The sequence below is a fragment of the Girardinichthys multiradiatus genome, chromosome 17 (assembly GCF_021462225.1).
Source record: "Girardinichthys multiradiatus isolate DD_20200921_A chromosome 17, DD_fGirMul_XY1, whole genome shotgun sequence".
Lineage (NCBI taxonomy): Eukaryota > Metazoa > Chordata > Actinopteri > Cyprinodontiformes > Goodeidae > Girardinichthys > Girardinichthys multiradiatus.
Window position 1 is genome coordinate 2,691,467 of NC_061809.1, and position 17,012 is coordinate 2,708,478.

The following is a 17,012-nucleotide window of genomic DNA, read 5'->3' on the forward strand; positions in this document are numbered from 1 at the left end:
ATATTTTGCTGTGAAGCTTGGATGGAAATGAACGTATGCAAGCCAGTGTTTGACAAAGTAACCAGAGTAACAGAAGCAACAGAACGTACCCAAAAAGGGGTGTTTATCTTCATACCCCAAATTATTCACTACATTCATGTATTGTAGGGGCGTAACTTGGGGCGTAACAATACATTCAGGTCACAAGACATGAAACGTGGTATTGGGTTCACGTGAACTAAGATTTTGATAGGAAACCTGAGAATCCCTAAAAATCCAGACTACTATATTTAAAGTATGTGCCATCACTTTAAAACTGCATATTTTATGTTCGATTTTCCTACAAACTTTCACTGGCAAATAGGTCCTCATCTGAAGTCTCCCTAATGCCAGAAAATATATATAATTCCACCATTTGTCATTTCACAAATACAGTAAAACATTGGCAGTGCTTTAATAAATCTCTGTTTGGGTCAGAATGATCCTGTTTTAGATTGTAAACTATAGATGGTAAAATGCAGTCCAAATCCCTTAAAAATTAAGAGTAATAGATCTTTACAGAAGCTGTGAATCACATGGTAACTTCAGTGTCATATCTACAAGCACCTAAAAAAGTTCAAAAGCTCCTTTTTTGTGTGTATTCAAAAATACAATAAAAGCAACAACAACAAAAAAAAAAAAGAAATCATGAGTTGTGTTTGTCTGAAAGTTTTAGTTTGTGAACTGCAAATGGGAGCTGCAAATCAGATGACAACAAACTCTGTACTGAGATCTTCTCACAATGCTTTCAAATCGTATCTGACTCGTCTGTCTCTCTGCCATCATTTATTTATTTTGTTTGGCAAGAAGCATGATGTTTTAATATTTGGTTACATGGATACAAGGATACATGTATTACTACCAAACATTCTCTGTACACACAGCCCACTGCAGTGCATGCCATCGGACCAAGAATAAATAAGCTACTCTCATCCAGAAGACACATAATCACTCCATACCAAAGCAAAACCAGAAAATTTGTAATTTTTTTTTAGTGAATTTTAACATAGATTTGCGGCGGCAGCAGAAAGTTTGCAGTCTTGGGCTGACCAGCTTGCTTGAGTCCAGAATCAACAGGTATCTTTTTTTTTTACAGGAAAATTGTACAAAATAAAACAATTTTTTACTGTACATAAATCGGTCCTAATTTCATTCAGTATACGTTTTTATTCCATTGTTTCACCAATGTTTAATATGAAAGTTGTGCATATTAAATGCCTAGTGGTGTATTTTACCATTTTTCATTAGTCACCACCAGGTGTTGAAAATCTTGTGAATATGTTATCATATAATATCCCACTCATCCTGCCCGTACATTGTGATTTAACTGGATCAAATTTACCCATAAGACAAGCAAACTTTAGTTTTCTGTTCATGTGACTTAGGGACCTCATATTAGGTGCTCGGGCCCACAAGGAACTAATTGGAATAATGGCTAAAGAGCTAAAAGTATGACTATTTCTATTTTTCTCAGTTTGTAATTCAGATTTGTTCTTCTGCAAGCTTTGATTGTATTACATGCGGCTGCAGAAAGAAAGCTTCCAGGCTATATACTGAGACATTTAGGTTTCTGAATGATTTGACAATGCATCATAAAGAGAACAAGGGTGGACTAGAATGGACAGATTTAATTAATTTATTTAAGTACCAACAGCTGTATATATCCAACTGGGACATGAAAACAACTACAGTATCCTCCGTGACTGCCAAGAATAATCAGCAAGCAGCCAGATGGACATTGGGCCCACTGGAACCAGCTAGTCTTACCATGTCGGCACATGGAACATGATCCACGGTGGGTGTTTAATTACAGCATGAACAGCGGGGGGTGCTGTAGCAAATGCAGCACTCGATTCAGTTACACTAGTCACAAAATTAGGCCTTCCGCTCTGTGTTTCCAACATCAAGCAAGAATCCAACTGGATTATGTTTAAGTTCATGAATATGATTATTTTCCTTGTTACCGCTCGTTTTAACCTTACCGTTACCTAAGCATTGATCATGTATCAGCAGAGTCATGCTCTGGTTCAAACACATACGACTGAACTGCTTGCAGCAGGAACACTTTATCAGAATTGTAGGGTAAAAACACTTCAGAATCCATCTGAGCATCTGTTAAAGCATAGTTTTTACTAAAGTCAACAAATCCCTCCAAAATTTGGGTCTGTATGTCTGTTTTACTTGTTTACAATTGTTCTCCCCATTCTCACATAGTTGTATGACACCAGTTAGCCTAGATGTTCAGTTGTGAAACATCTTCAATTAGTGAAATCCTGCATCAAAAAATCTTTTTCTTATATCCTACAAAGTTTTTATATTAGACGTACAGCTAATGTAAAGGAAATGCAACTCTTTACTTGTTTGACATGTTCACATTCAAAAAGATCAGAATGTTTTAAATTCAAAGGGAAGGCTGTCAAGCCTGCGACAGCCTGCGTGAAGGAGTAAGACCTCCATACATGGGTCAAGCGCTTGCCATTTGGCATTTGTGCCCACTGGAACCAGCTAGTCTCACCATGTCGGTACATGGAACATCATCTACGGTGGGTGTTTAATTACAGCATGAACAGGGCTACAGGCGGTGCTGTAGTGATTGCTTTCCTGTTTTTACCAAATTTATTCCAAAGCACGACCCAGAAACCAAGCCACAATTATCTCCGTGGGTTATAACTACACAGTACACATAACTGGCCACATTGGATCAGGATAGGTAAGACTGGTAAATCTCTGAAGGCACAGAGGCCATTTTAGGGTAAAACTCCTAATATTACAGTATGGGAATGGTAAGAGCCACAAAGCATTTCCACTCGGTTTGCCATACGAATAGACAGGAATGTGCAAATTACAGTAACCTCTGTAAATCATGTGCTATTGTGACTAAAAATTTGATTAAGTTTGTTTTCAAAATAACAACAAAAAGTTAAAAGTCCACTCTTTCTACAACTTTAAACAACCCGGTTAATATGTTAGGATTTTGTGGCTTAACTGATCTGTGAACTTCAACTGGAAAAACAAGCAAATCTGTTAGGACCAAAAAATGAAACCCTGTATAAAAGCTAATATATCCTGGTTGCATAGGTGTGCACAATTTGTTGAAGCACCTTTCCGTTCAATCCTTCAGCCCACGTAAATTATGAAGAGTCTGAGGAACCTGACATAAAGTTCTTCTCTCCCAGTAGGATTTTCCCTGATGTTTGCCAATTTCCCTCTTTATTTAAGCTCATAATTTGTACAGAGGATAAAAAGGATAAAAATTATCTCCATTTTATAAAGGTATCAGATGATCGCACAGTATTATATACAGTGCAGACCAAAGGTTTGGACACACTTTCTCATTCAAAGAGTTTTTTTTATTTTTATGACTATGAATATTGTAGCTTCACACTGAAGGCATCAAAACTATGAATTAACACATGTGGAATTATATACTGAACAAAAAAGTGTGAAACAACTGAAAATATGTCTTATATTCTAGGTTCTTCAAAGTAGCCACCTTTTACTTTGATTACTGCTCCACACACTCTTGGCATTCTGTTGATGAGCTTCAAGAGGTCGTCACCTGAAATGGTTTTCCAACAGTCTTGAAGGAGTTCCCAGAGATGCTTAGCACTTGTTGGCCCTTTTACCTTCACTCTGCGGTCCAGCTCACCCCAAACCATCTCGATCGGGTTCAGGTCCGGTGACTGGAGGCCAGGTCATCTGGCGCAGCACCCCATCACTCTCCCTCTTGGTCAAATAGCCCTTACACAGCCTGGAGGTGTGTTTGGGGTCATTGTCCTGTTGAAAAATAAATGATGGTCCAACTAAACGTAAACCGGATGGAATAGCATGCCGCTGCAAGATGCTGTGGTAGCCATGCTGGTTCAGTATGCCTTCAATTTTGAATAAATCCCCAACAGTGTCACCAGCAAAGCACCCCCACACCATCACACCTCCTCCTCCATGCTTCATGGTGGGAACCAGGCATGTAGAGTCCATCCGTTCACCACTTTTGTGCCGCAAAAAGACACGGTGGTTGGAACCAAAGATCTCTTTACTTGGATTCATCAGACCAAAGCACAGATTTCCACTGGTCTAATGTCCATTCATTGTGTTCTTTAGCCCAAACAAGTCTCTTCTGCTTGTTGCCTGTCCTCAGCAGTGGTTTTCTAGCAGCTATTTTACCATGAAGGCCTGATTCACAGAGTCTCCTCTTAACAGTTGTTCTAGAGATGTGTCTGCTGCTAGAACTCTGTGTGGCATTGACCTGTTCTCTAATCTGAGTTGCTGTTAACCTGCAATTTCTGAGGCTGGTGACTCGGATGAACTTATCGTCCGCAGCAGAGGTGACTCTTCCTTTCCTGGGGCGGTCCTCGTGTGAGCCAGTTTCTTTGTAGCGCTTGATGGTTTTTGCGACTGCACTTGGGGACACTTTCAAAGTTTTCCCAAATATTCGGACTGACTGACCTTCATTTCTTAAAGTAATGATGGCCACTCGTTTTTCTTTACTTAGCTGCTTTTGTTCTTGCCATAATACAAATTCTAACAGTCTATTCAGTAGGACTATCAGCTGTGTACTGTATCCATCTCCTGCACAACACAACTGATGGTCCCAACCCCATTTATAAGGCTTGAAATCCCACTTATTAAACCTGACAGGGCACACCTGTGAAGTGAAAACCATTTCAGGTGACTACCTCTTGAAGCTCATCAACAGAATGCCAAGAGTGTGAGGAGCAGTAATCAAAGCAAAAGGTGGCTACTTTGAAGAACCTAGAATATAAGACATATTTTCAGTTGTTTTACACTTTTTTGTTCAGTATATAATTCCACATGTGTTAATTCATAGTTTTGATGCCTTCAGTGTGAAGCTACAATATTCATAGTCATGAAAATAAAGAAAACTCTTTGAATGAGAAGGTGTGTCCAAACCTCTGGTCTGTACTGTACTTTATCATAAAAAATTTATTATTATCTCACAGATTGCTGCTGGGTTTTTTGTCACAAAAATATTTCAGATATGCAAACAGCTTCTAAAATCAGACAAAAATAACCTGAGTAAACACAAAAGGCCTTTCTCAACTGACATTTCCATTTGTTAAAACCAAAAATCTAGTAGCCTGTTTGAGATCATGGCACAGCATCTCATTTAGATTTAGGTCCATAATCCAACTGGGCCACTCCAAAACCTTCGTTTTCTTTATTTTTCCAGAGGACTTAGGGGTGTGTTTTGGATCATTGTCCTGCTACATAACTCGAGTGTGGCTTGGCTTAAGGTCACAAACTGATGGCCAGACATTTTTCTTCAGGATTCTTGATACTGCAGGTCTGGCCGTAATTAACACTGCGTGTAGTGAATTTAAAGTAAGCTTTCCAAAATCTTGGTTGGTCAGAGTTAATTTATGATATAACTTGTGCTGCAAGGTGGCTCAGTTGGTAGCACTGTTGCCTTAAAGCAAGAAGGTCCTGGGTTCAACTCCTGGTCATGAATAAAATGTGTTTGATGCTACAAAATATTTCAGTATGAACTGTTGGGGCCATCCATTTTGGTCGCAAATTTTGACACACGCAGCTCAACAGACGTCGCAGCTCTGACGTCACCAAGAGTGTAAAACCCAGAGGAGATGAAGTTTCGGTGCCATTTCCAGCCCGTCTCACAGGACGACGCAACGGAGGCGCATATCTGAAGAGACAAAAGCTCGCAAGTGAACTTTTGCTCCACAAGGTCATTCCCGGAAGAGCTTGAAAGCTGGAAATCTGTCTGATACGAGAAGATCAGAGGATTTATTTACCAATCGAAGACCACGCCACACTCGGCGCAGGTGAAACCCACAGAGGTTCTATGTCCAAGGAGATGAGTTTACCTCCTTGTGTATGCAGTCGACTAACGGTTCATCTTTTCCCCTCCTGGATGGATGAGAAATGACCGTTTCTTCCTTTAATTTGATCACGGACGTGTGGTCCCCCTCCCCTCCTTTTCTTCAGACCTGATCCATCCTCAACCGGTGGAGAGCAGAAATCAACGTCAAAGTAATTTCGTTCTTTTCATATTAAACCGGATAGGTGCATTTAAAGGTCTGGGCAGGATGAGGCAGTTAAGGTGATGTAGGATCACCAGTAGTTAATCTCAAGTATTAACTTGTTGCATGCAATACTGATTGAATTATGTTATGCTGAGCTGTGCTTTGATTTGCTGCTGAATTATGCGTGGTTAATGTTTGTCCGGCTGATCTCAAATCAGCCAGGAGTTAGAAGTTGGACTTTTAAAAGTTTTTCATTCAAGGCAACTGTGGTCTGGGCCTCCCCTGACCACTCTTTGTTCCAGTTTTATTACTGGAGATTTTCCACTGAGTTCCCGCCTCAGAGTTTATGACCCTTTGTCAAGATTTCGCTGCATACGAGACATCAGCACAACAGGAGGACTTCTTTCCATTTAACCCAAATTACATTTTGTCCATAAAACTACTGGTTTGATCTTCATAAACACTAAATGCGCTTATATGTTTTTCTTTTATTATTATTGTTAGGTAGTCATTTTTATTCCCTTTGTGTAGAACGGTGCTTGTTAGTTAGGTGAAGGTTTTTGGACCAGAATAATGGTATATCAGGATTATTTGGCTTCAATAAATCTTCATATATATAATTAAGAGAAGCGTTTGTGTTTATTTCGTGCAAGAGTGATTTATCTGTCAAAACAAGTTCGAAGTTCCTCCACCTTCGGTGAAGTGGTTGAATAAACAGTGACAGTTGGTGGTTCTGGTTAATAATTAGTAATTATTAAAGAGCGTTGAGCCCATTATCACAACACCAGAGGATATCTCTGATTTCTATTTGTAAGTAATGATTTTTGTTTAAAAAATAATTTTTTTCAAATTATGATTTTAAATTATAATTCTTGATGAATATTAATTAATCAATAATCATTATCCTTACATAATAAACAATTGAAAAACCCCCAAAAATCACCATGCATCACAAAAAGATGGCGGTGGTTGCATCCTGGCCTGGGGATAATTTTCATCAGAAGAAACTTAATTTTCAGTATCTCATTGATAAAAACATGCATCCAAATCAACTAAATAATGGCCTTTATCAGAAGAACATGTTTCTAAATGGCCTAGTCAGAGACCAGAAATAACTGTGATACATATGTAGTCCTAGGAGGTCCCCAGAGAAAGGCTTGGACAAAATGAATCCTCACAATCTGACAGATTTGTAAAACTGCAAATTAGATTCAGCAAATATTATTACTATGCTTATAGACTCCTACCAAAGGAGACTGAAGGCTGGAACTTAAAAAGTACTTCATCAATGTTAGGTATAAGAATGCACACATTGCTACAGCCAGGTTATTAAAGCTTTTTATTTTTTTAATTTTCCTTCCAACAGATTTGTTTGAAATATACAGGGTAAATCTGGATTTTTGAGTAATCTTTAATGGTTTCCTTTTGAATATCACAGACTACATAAAATTTTTGTGCACATCTGTTGAAATAAGCTAAGGATAGAGCAAAACCCGCTGTTTTTACACAGATACTGTAGTAATGGAAAGAATGACTTATCCAATTATAGGATTGTGTTTCATCTGAACATTTAGTTTACCATAGTCATGGGAAAGGGACATTTTCCATAACTGTCAATACAATCATGGGGGGAAAAAAACTAAGTACACATTTAAAAGCTTCCATATTATTTGAAAGGTAAGCAGCACTTAGGGGTTGCAAATCAGATGCACTGGATTAGCATTAAGTGCAACAACCTTTGGAAGAAGGTGCTTTGGCAAATGGATGACCTGGAGCATACATTCTCAGGTGCGTGTTTACACAGTATCAAGATGGAAAGGCATCAGCAATGGCCTTAGAGAAGCATTGTCACCGCCCATAAATTAGGCAAGGATTGTATGGGCAAAGGAGGAACATCATTCAGCAATGAAAAAGATTATTTGAGTGGAAAACATCAAAGGGAGTTTGAACCACAAGACTTCTTGGATGATGTACTTTGGACAGATAATCTCACATCAACCGCAATGCATGGTGGTAGAGCAGTAATGGTTTGGACTTGCTTTGCAGCCACAGGATCTTTCGTCTCAACAAAACTTTCATTATATGTTAATGACAATAAACATTCTTGATTCTTTACAAATTGTAGTCACTGACTTGATCATGACCCCCTCTGTATACCAGAAGTATTGGAGAGTCGAATACGAAGCCTAGTTGTTCAAGAAAAATAGGACATAATTCCTCTACAAGGATGTGAGGAATTGATTAAGCAATGCCGAGCACTTCTGTATTGAATCAATGGGTGAACTTAGTTTGTCATACAACTGTATAGTCTCTGGCTGAGCGGAAGCTTTGATAGCTAAAAAGCTTTAGGGTTTCTGGTGCCAAAGACACAGCTATTGTACTTATCACCACCATATGGGGTACACTTGAAAACAACACAAAAAAAGCTAACACAAAAAAAATCTAGTTTTCCTCCCCAACATAATAAAGTAGAAAATTCAAGTGCAATTAATGTTCCATATAGCTAAATCACATACATTTCTCTCCAAAGTAACACTTTGTCAATTCTAGGTAGTTTATCTCTTTTTGTTACACATATTTTTTCATAAAAACAATTCGGTGTAATCTGTTCTTGTGCTGAGATGGATGAAGCACAGGCTAAGGTGGAATGGTTGGGATGTAATTAATTATTTAATTAATTTGTCATGTTTAAATGCACCACTTGTTTCCCATCTTACTTGCGCTCATCAGGTCAGCATATTAACAAAGTGTAGGAATACAACAGTGCATTCTCTCTATGGGTCAGTTCATTATGACACATCATGACCCTAGGACTGGATATGTCCATGCATTGTAGCAAAAACATCAGCAATGAACAGCTTTACAAGTTTCAACATGTTAAGTAACAACATGGCAAAATAACAGAACTTAGAGAGCAAAGCAGGGCAAGTTAAGGTGGATGAACGTGGAGCAGTTGGGAGGAAGAGGGCAAAAAAGAAAGAAAATAAATTAAAGGACACCGCAGCAACAAGTTTGACTGATATTGGTTATCTAATGCAGGCCTGTTATTATTATTACTTATAGTATTAGTATTATTATATTTGAACCACTTTATAATAAAACAGACTGCACAATAAATCCTTATTCACATATTTCAAAGAAATCTTGGGAAAGTAGCTTTTGGCAGCCAAATTACCTTTTGAAAAAACACAATACTTAAAGGGATAGCTTCAATTTTAATTTTTTTTTTGGTGTTTTTATTTGAAGGTATTGCCAATAATATTCTTCCTACCAGTAATGAGCATATATGATATTGCAGTGAGTTTAAAGAAACAACAGCTTGCGAAACGGAGCTCTCGTGTTTAAAAATATTCAAATCTCAGTGGGTCCATCCCCATTTTTGTGGATTCACCTGTTAAACTCTCATTGTTAGGTTTGTGGTTGTTTACTCTGCTGAAAAGCTTCCACATTACTGCACTAAAGTTACCTTACATGAGGCTGCTGCCAATACACCAAATCAGTTAAATGTATGTTTGCCAGGATAATTTCCTAGGAAATAGAGGACTGTACCATCTTCCAAGCTGTTTCAGAAATGTCATCTTGACACAAAAATCTAAAAACTTACTCCACTACGCAGTTTAGGCCAGCTGCGCTGCGTCTTCTGAATTGATTCACAATTCACACTTTTGGGCCCAAGGCAAAAGCGGACGAAGCCACTGCTTAGTGCCCTGAAACCATGAGTTGGCTTCCACAAACCGTTGAATATTAACACAGATCATAGATCTAAAACTTTTAGATGTGTTTATTGAGAATGAGAATACTATTAAATATTGAAATTGTTAAAATTTAAAGGGATCTGCAAATTTACTTCGTAAAAGTACAAACAATAAATTATTCACTGTTTGTTGTTTTAAAATAGTTACAATCTGATGCTGTTAACAAATACATCTCAGCAAGTAATACTTAACTGTGATTGCTTTTCAGCTCAGCCAGTAAAACTTGGCCCCCTCTCCTAGAATCCACCAAATCTGTATTGAAATTATGTTAGTGATGCTGATGTTCTTAACAAAAAGAGGGCCCCAAATTAAATTCTGCTCAAGGCCCCAGACAACCTTGGACCAGTCCGGCTTTTAACACATTAGATGAATCAAACAGAAGTGCACTGAAATGACTACTGAACTTTGGCCTGGGATAATTTTATCAGAAGCATCAATACTCCTATATAGAACAGCGCCTAAAACCATCGCTGGGTTGTGGTGCCTTGGAGTGTCTGGCGGTTTCCAGACGCAGCCCGTTTGGGATGTTTAATGAAAAATAACTGGGGTGTGTTGATGTGCCATGCCCTTTAGAGCAGGCAGATGAATCGCAGCTAATGAGGCGGACTAACACAGCAGAAGCCATAACCAATGTACTTAAGCTTTAGCGTAGTTAGACAGCAGTCAAAACAGCAACAAACCAAACAATGGCCTTTGTGAAAATTTAGACATTTGGGTTGGCTTCTGTAATGTTTTTGAGAACATTTTAAGTGTGAGTTATTTTAAATGGCTAAAATCAGTTACAGCAGGGGTTCTGCAGCTGTAAGGCTTCTGCCACTACAAGGGGAAGCACGAAGCAGTGCAGTCTCCACTTTTTGCTGCTGTTTTCTCTACCTATTTTTTTTTTTTTTGCACTGGATTCATAAAGCAGTATGCACTAAATACACGCAGGAGCAAGTCCAGCAGATAAGAGATGGTTTGCAATTATTTTTTGTTATTAGGCAGCAGTTACAGGGGTTGGACAATGAAACTGAAACACCTGGTTTTAGACCACAATAATTTATTAGTATGGTGTAGGGCCTGCTTTTGCGGCCAATACAGCGTCAATTTGTCTTGGGAATGACATATACAAGTCCTGCACAGTGGTCAGAGGGATTTTAAGCCATTCTTCTTGCAGGATAGTGGCCAGATCACTATGTGATACTGGTGGAGGACAGGTGTTTCAGTTTCATTGTCCAACCCCTGCATTACCATCTGATTCATTATTAACTTTAATCTATTCTTTTTCATTTCCAGAAGAATCAGTTAAAGGAATGCGTCAAGTGCTGTTTTTTACAATAACTTGTTGATGTGAGAAACACCATTGCAACATTTTTCCTCCATCAAATATTGTTAAAGTTTTAAGGGAATACCTCACAATCCAGAACCTCAAGTTCTCCTTATTTAAAATAATGACGAAGTTGACAAATTTTCTCTTTTCTTCAATACCTTCTGCAGCCGTTGTGTATGAGCCTTGAGAAATACAGGGGTTGGACAATGAAACTGAAACACCTGTCATTTTAGTGTGGGAGGTTTCATGGCTAAATTGGACCAGCCTGGTAGCCAGACTTCATTAATTGCACATTTCACCAGTAAGAGCAGAGTGTGAAGGTTCAATTAGCAGGGTAAGAGCACAGTTTTGCTCAAAATATTGAAATGCATACAATGTTATGGGTGACATACCAGAGTTCAAAAGAGGACAAATTGTTGGTGCACGTCTTGCTGGCGCATCTGTGACCAAGACAGCAAGTCTTTGTGATGTATCAAGCGCCACGGTATCCAGGGTAATGTCAGCATACCACCAAGAAGGACGAACCACATCCAACAGGATTAACTGTGGACGCAAGAGGAAGCTGTCTGAAAGGGATGTTCGGGTGCTAACCCGGATTGTATCCAAAAAACATAAAACCACGGCTGCCCAAATCACGGCAGAATTAAATATGCACCTCAACTCTCCTGTTTCCACCAGAACTGTCTGTCGGGAGCTCCACAGGGTCAATATACACGGCCGGGCTGCTATAGCCAAACCTTTGGTCACTCATGCCAATGCCAAACGTCGGTTTAAATGGTGCAAGGAGCGCAAATCTTGGGCTGTGGACAATGTGAAACATGTATTGTTCTCTGATGAGTCCACCTTTACTGTTTTCCCCACATCCGGGAGAGTTACGGTGTGGAGAAGCCCCAAAGAAGCGTACCACCCAGACTGTTACATGCCCAGAGTGAAGCATGGGGGTGGATCAGTGATGGTTTGGGCTACCATATCATGGCATTCCCTTGGCCCAATACTTGTGCTAGATGGGCGCATCACTGCCAAGGACTACCGAACCATTCTTGATGACCATGTGCACCCAATGGTTCAAACATTGTATCCTGAAGGCGGTGCCGTGTATCAGGATGACAATGCACCAATACACACAGCAAGACTGGTGAAAGATTGGTTTGATGAACATGAAAGTGAAGTTGAACATCTCCCATGGCCTGCACAGTCACCAGATCTAAATATTATTGAGCCACTTTGGGGTGTATTGGAGGAGCGAGTCAGGAAACGTTTTCCTCCACCAGTATCACGTAGTGACCTGGCCACTATCCTGCAAGAAGAATGGCTTAAAATCCCTCTGACCACTGTGCAGGACTTGTATATGTCATTCCCAAGACGAATTGACGCTGTATTGGCCGCAAAAGGAGGCCCTACACCATACTAATAAATTATTGTGGTCTAAAACCAGGTGTTTCAGTTTCATTGTCCAACCCCTGTATATATATGTAGTACGTACAAATATACTACAAATGTAGTGTAATAACTATAAATGTCGTATGTATCTAATATCATCCTGTCAATTTCACCTTTGATAAAAAATTTGTCTTTGATTTTTGTGGCACAGCGTTAGAGAATCCTAATTGAGCAATAAACTGAATCCGACTGCACTGTTTGACAGTTAGGATTAATTGGAATGTACGTACCCGACTTGAAATCTGTATGATTTGACTGAATTGAATTTATAAAGTGCCTTGAGACAACATATGTTTTGAATTGGCGCTAAATAAATAAAACTGAATTGAATTAAATTAAATAAGGTTGACAATATAGACTGATGTTTCTTCACAGAGTTAATTCATTTGGAATCCGTTTAATAAACTGTGCTCAGGGATGTCTATTTTTAATGACATCCCTAACAGCTTGCCATTTTCCCCTTTTCTAGACCCCACAGCAAAACCCACAACAGCTTTCTATGGAAACTATTTCTATGTGCAATTTGCATTAAGCAGACAGCTCGGCATTCGAGAATGCGAAGCGTTTTTTTCTGGTTGAAATTTACATAAATATATATAAACGTGGACAGCCTTTGTCCTAATTACATGCATAATGGGTCATTCAAATGTGGGCAAACTGCTTCAGAACAGAGAGAGGTTGTTAGCTTGATCGGCTCTTTTAGGAGCAGATACATTTTTGCTTCTAGTTTCAGAATTAAAAGGACATGCATACTCTTGCTTGCAAGCGTTTATCACTTGTTTACACTGGTCACAAATGGTTTTGTGGATCTGCCCCAGGGAATTTATTTAGTTTTCTACCAACTCATGGCAATCTGATATCTGTCTACTCTAGGGAAAGGAACTGTCACTGTTACTAATCTCAAGGAACGTAATTTCCAAAAACCAATCTATTATTTAGAATGGACCTCACAACTACCCAGCCTTTCATTGCAACATTTTTTGCCACTAGCCATAGCCAAAGCTAAAAAACGCTTCCTTTAGCATAAACACTAGACAAGGAAGAAACAGCTAACATGACCAAGTAGAGGATGCTGCAGTAACTATGGCAAGGCTCTTGGGTATGGGTAGAGTTTGGGAAATCCATGATTGGTTGGATGGACTTGCTGTGGGTGGAGTTTGTGAATTTACTGAATCCACTGAATTTACTTACAGGAAGTATTGGGCAGAGTGAATAAGGGCATCCAGGAAGTGAAATATCACAATACTTAAGAATATTTCAATTTCATTTTTGTGGGGTTAGGGTTAGGGATAGGGCTTTTGTTTGGGACTCTGTAGACATTATAGTTTCAAATGATTGTTGTTAGTATTGTTTGTATTAATATTGTTACAACTTCTGCATATAATACTGTTGGTTTATAATGGTAGATGCCTAGAGTGGCCATATCAGCATAGCAATAGGCAGGCATAGCTGCCGAAAGCATAAGATCATGCACCAAAAGGATGTGATCTTAGGATGTGATCCTCAAATTAATGTACATGGCGCATGTCCATTAGTTTGAGGTGGAAGGTCTCAGTAGGGACAATGGGAACACTTTGACCATTGTTGTATAACTACAGAGGTCCCTAAACAATCACTGCTACAGTTGATGTTTGGGGACAAACCGACCGAATAAAATCTTACAGACTGGTTAGCATTTGGTGTCAAGAACGGACTTTGTACTTACTGTTTGTTAACAATATTCGACCATCTAGAAGTTTTGGGGTAGTCTCATTTAGTGTTAATTTGTGTTGGTATATCACATAAAATCCCTATAAATTGCACCACAGTTTGTAGTTGTACCGTGACAAAATATCATAAAGGTCAAGGGGTGTGAATACACTGCTTATAGTAAAAACATTTTTTCTAAAGTCTAAATGTGGATGGTGCATGGCAAGTGAGCCTTAGTTTATCTAAATATTCATTTTAGCGAGATTCAACCTAACTTGGCCACCAATTTCTTCTCAGCTCCAACCTGTGCAAGCTAGTTTATCCAGTTAATTGCTGTAAGGGTATTTCAATTAGACAGTTATCTTAGCTAGCTGTTATTTTGGATCAAACTCTATCAGATCAAGGATTGCTCTAAAATAAATGTATAATTTAATCAACATTTTTTCTTGCACGCTATACACAACAATTTGTCAGCATCTAGGGAACAAAGATCATTTTAGACGTAGTAAAATTAGCTGTTGAGAACACTAATCTATCAAAACATTTAGCATCACTGTGCTTTCCATCTGTAGGGCATTAATTAAAACTAGATGTTTTTACATTGGTGCTGATGTATAAGGAATATATATATATTACAAAATTAAATACTAATTAAAATTTCTACAACACAATAATTACTGGCCTCCAAAAACCTATATTTGTCAAACTGTGCCTGTTTAAGTGTACTTTTACTGTAAAGGGTGGGGTTTACACTTTTGTATTCAAGACATTAAAAGGCATCCTGTGACAATGGAGACTGAGGACAGATACAGGAAATGAGGATTTTCAGCCACAAAATGGGAAAAATCCTGAATGGGGCAGAAGATGATCAGGGATTCAGTGTTACATATAGGTTGGTGAATCTGGAATGATGCAGGATCACAAGGGTCTAACAAGAAAGTGCAAGAAGGTTTTCAGTCTAGCTGTATGGTCGCAGGAACCTGGTCACTTTGGACCGCAGCAGCTTGATGAAGGAGCGGGGGAACATCTCTTTGGACTCCGCATTTGTGTACTTAAAGTAATTCTGGGGATGGGCGAGTACGTCAAACAGGGCTTTTATCAACTTCTTGTCCTGTAGAAAAAAGAGGCATAAAGCATAAAAACTGCTGCACTAAGTATGGAAGCTTAGCTCTCTGATGGAAGGAGGGTTTGCATCATCTTTTTAATACCTTGAGTATCTCCTGGTGGTTCTCAGATGCATAAAGTCTACCATCTCGCACTATGTCTTCTATCAACTGCTGGTAGTCCTCTACAAGACAAAAGAATCAAAGCAAAACAGGTAAAATACAGACTTCTGTTGCTGAGTTGATGTAAAAAGAAAACCAATGTGTTTTGCACTAAATTGGCTGCCACTCAGTTGTTACAGCCAACTATGCTGAAGTGGCAACAAACTCACCATCATAGGTGACATACGGAACTTGGAAGCCTTTGCCACTGTTCCCCTCGTTAGACTTAAACTGGATCCAAAGTCTGCGAGAGCGAGAGGTAAAGGCTATTGGTCGCTCATAGGTCTGGCATGTCTCATAGGTTGTGATGGAAGTGGGCACCGCTGGAGGAACAGCACAGAAATGTTAAGGTTTTCATCATTATTTTCTGTAAGCTTGTGTTACTGTACACCTTTAGCTGGGATATAGATTCTTTTTCACTGTATCTGTATTTTCTTTAAAGGGTTGAGATGGTATCAGTAGTTTAATTTAACCCTCCACTGTTATGCCTCCCAAGGTGGTCACATTCCTGGATTGGCTAACAAAGCCCACACTGGGATTTCAGAAATCATGCAGGACTTTATTGCAATATTTTCAATAAATTTTTAGATTTAGTGATTTGAGTAAAGTCAGTGAACAGAATGATTTGTTTTGGTTGAGTAAGGGAACTGATTTAAGTGAATCATCTGAGTTTGGTGTTTTCCACTGTCTTTGGATGAGTCCACCTATTCACCCTTCGGCTAGCATGACGACTCACTTGATCTGGGTTGGAGACCTTGTAATTCCTAATTTAGCATGTGAATTCAAATCTTTATTACATTAGCATTGATTGTGAAACCAACTTGTTTTTAAAGGCAACTTATGGGTATTGCTGCAGATATTGTGGACAATGAAAAGAGCAAGAAGATTAGGAAAGGGAGGCAGCTACGGAAGTGCTCTTAATTGGGTAAGAGTGGACAGTAATCATTTGTTGATTGCACCAGCAGTTGCACTATGCTTTTATCTCAGATACCTTCTGATACTACTTTGTCGTATGTGGTCTTTGGCTGTGAGAGGTTAAATTGGTGATGGTGCTCCTGTCCCACAGCACACCACTGATTTTACCTCATGACAAGAGATTTTCTTACAGTTCTTTCATGAAGAAAGATTCTGTTTAAGATTGCCAATAATCACACAGTGTGAACCCAGCTTTTTATAAGAATGAGACAGCTTCTGGGCTCAATGGTGGTCTGTGCAACTAGCTGGTATTTGCCAGCATTTGTGGCACAAAAACACACAATAATGTGGGTTAGGGATGGGTACCTTTCACATTGGAACAATATGGTACCAATACCCGTAACCTGGCAATCGATACCAGTACTCAATACCAGTTTTCACTACTTTTGTGTGTGTTTATGTGGTAATAAATATTAATTCAGTCAGTCAGTCATTTTCTATACCGCTTCCTCCATAGTAGGTCGCGGGTAATTATTAATTCATTTAACAATAAAATCTAAACACTTTTCAATTTAACATATTTATTTGTCAATATATAAACTTTAATGAACATATCAAA

The 17,012-nt window shown here is 38.9% G+C and overlaps 1 protein-coding gene across 1 annotated transcript in view; it reads right to left on the reverse strand.

Moving 5' to 3' along the window:
* Window positions 1-12,469: 12,469 nt before the first annotated feature.
* The window catches only part of scube1 (signal peptide, CUB domain, EGF-like 1), a 181,560-nt gene continuing 177,017 nt past the window's right edge, over window positions 12,470-17,012 (reverse strand). The window contains exons 21-23 of the mRNA XM_047389326.1: window positions 15,649-15,801; window positions 15,422-15,501; window positions 12,470-15,324 (exon numbers count right to left, since the gene is read on the reverse strand). Coding sequence (XP_047245282.1) covers window positions 15,172-15,324; window positions 15,422-15,501; window positions 15,649-15,801 — 386 coding nt within the window. The 3' untranslated portion in view covers window positions 12,470-15,171. The remainder of the gene's footprint in view (window positions 15,325-15,421; window positions 15,502-15,648; window positions 15,802-17,012) is intronic.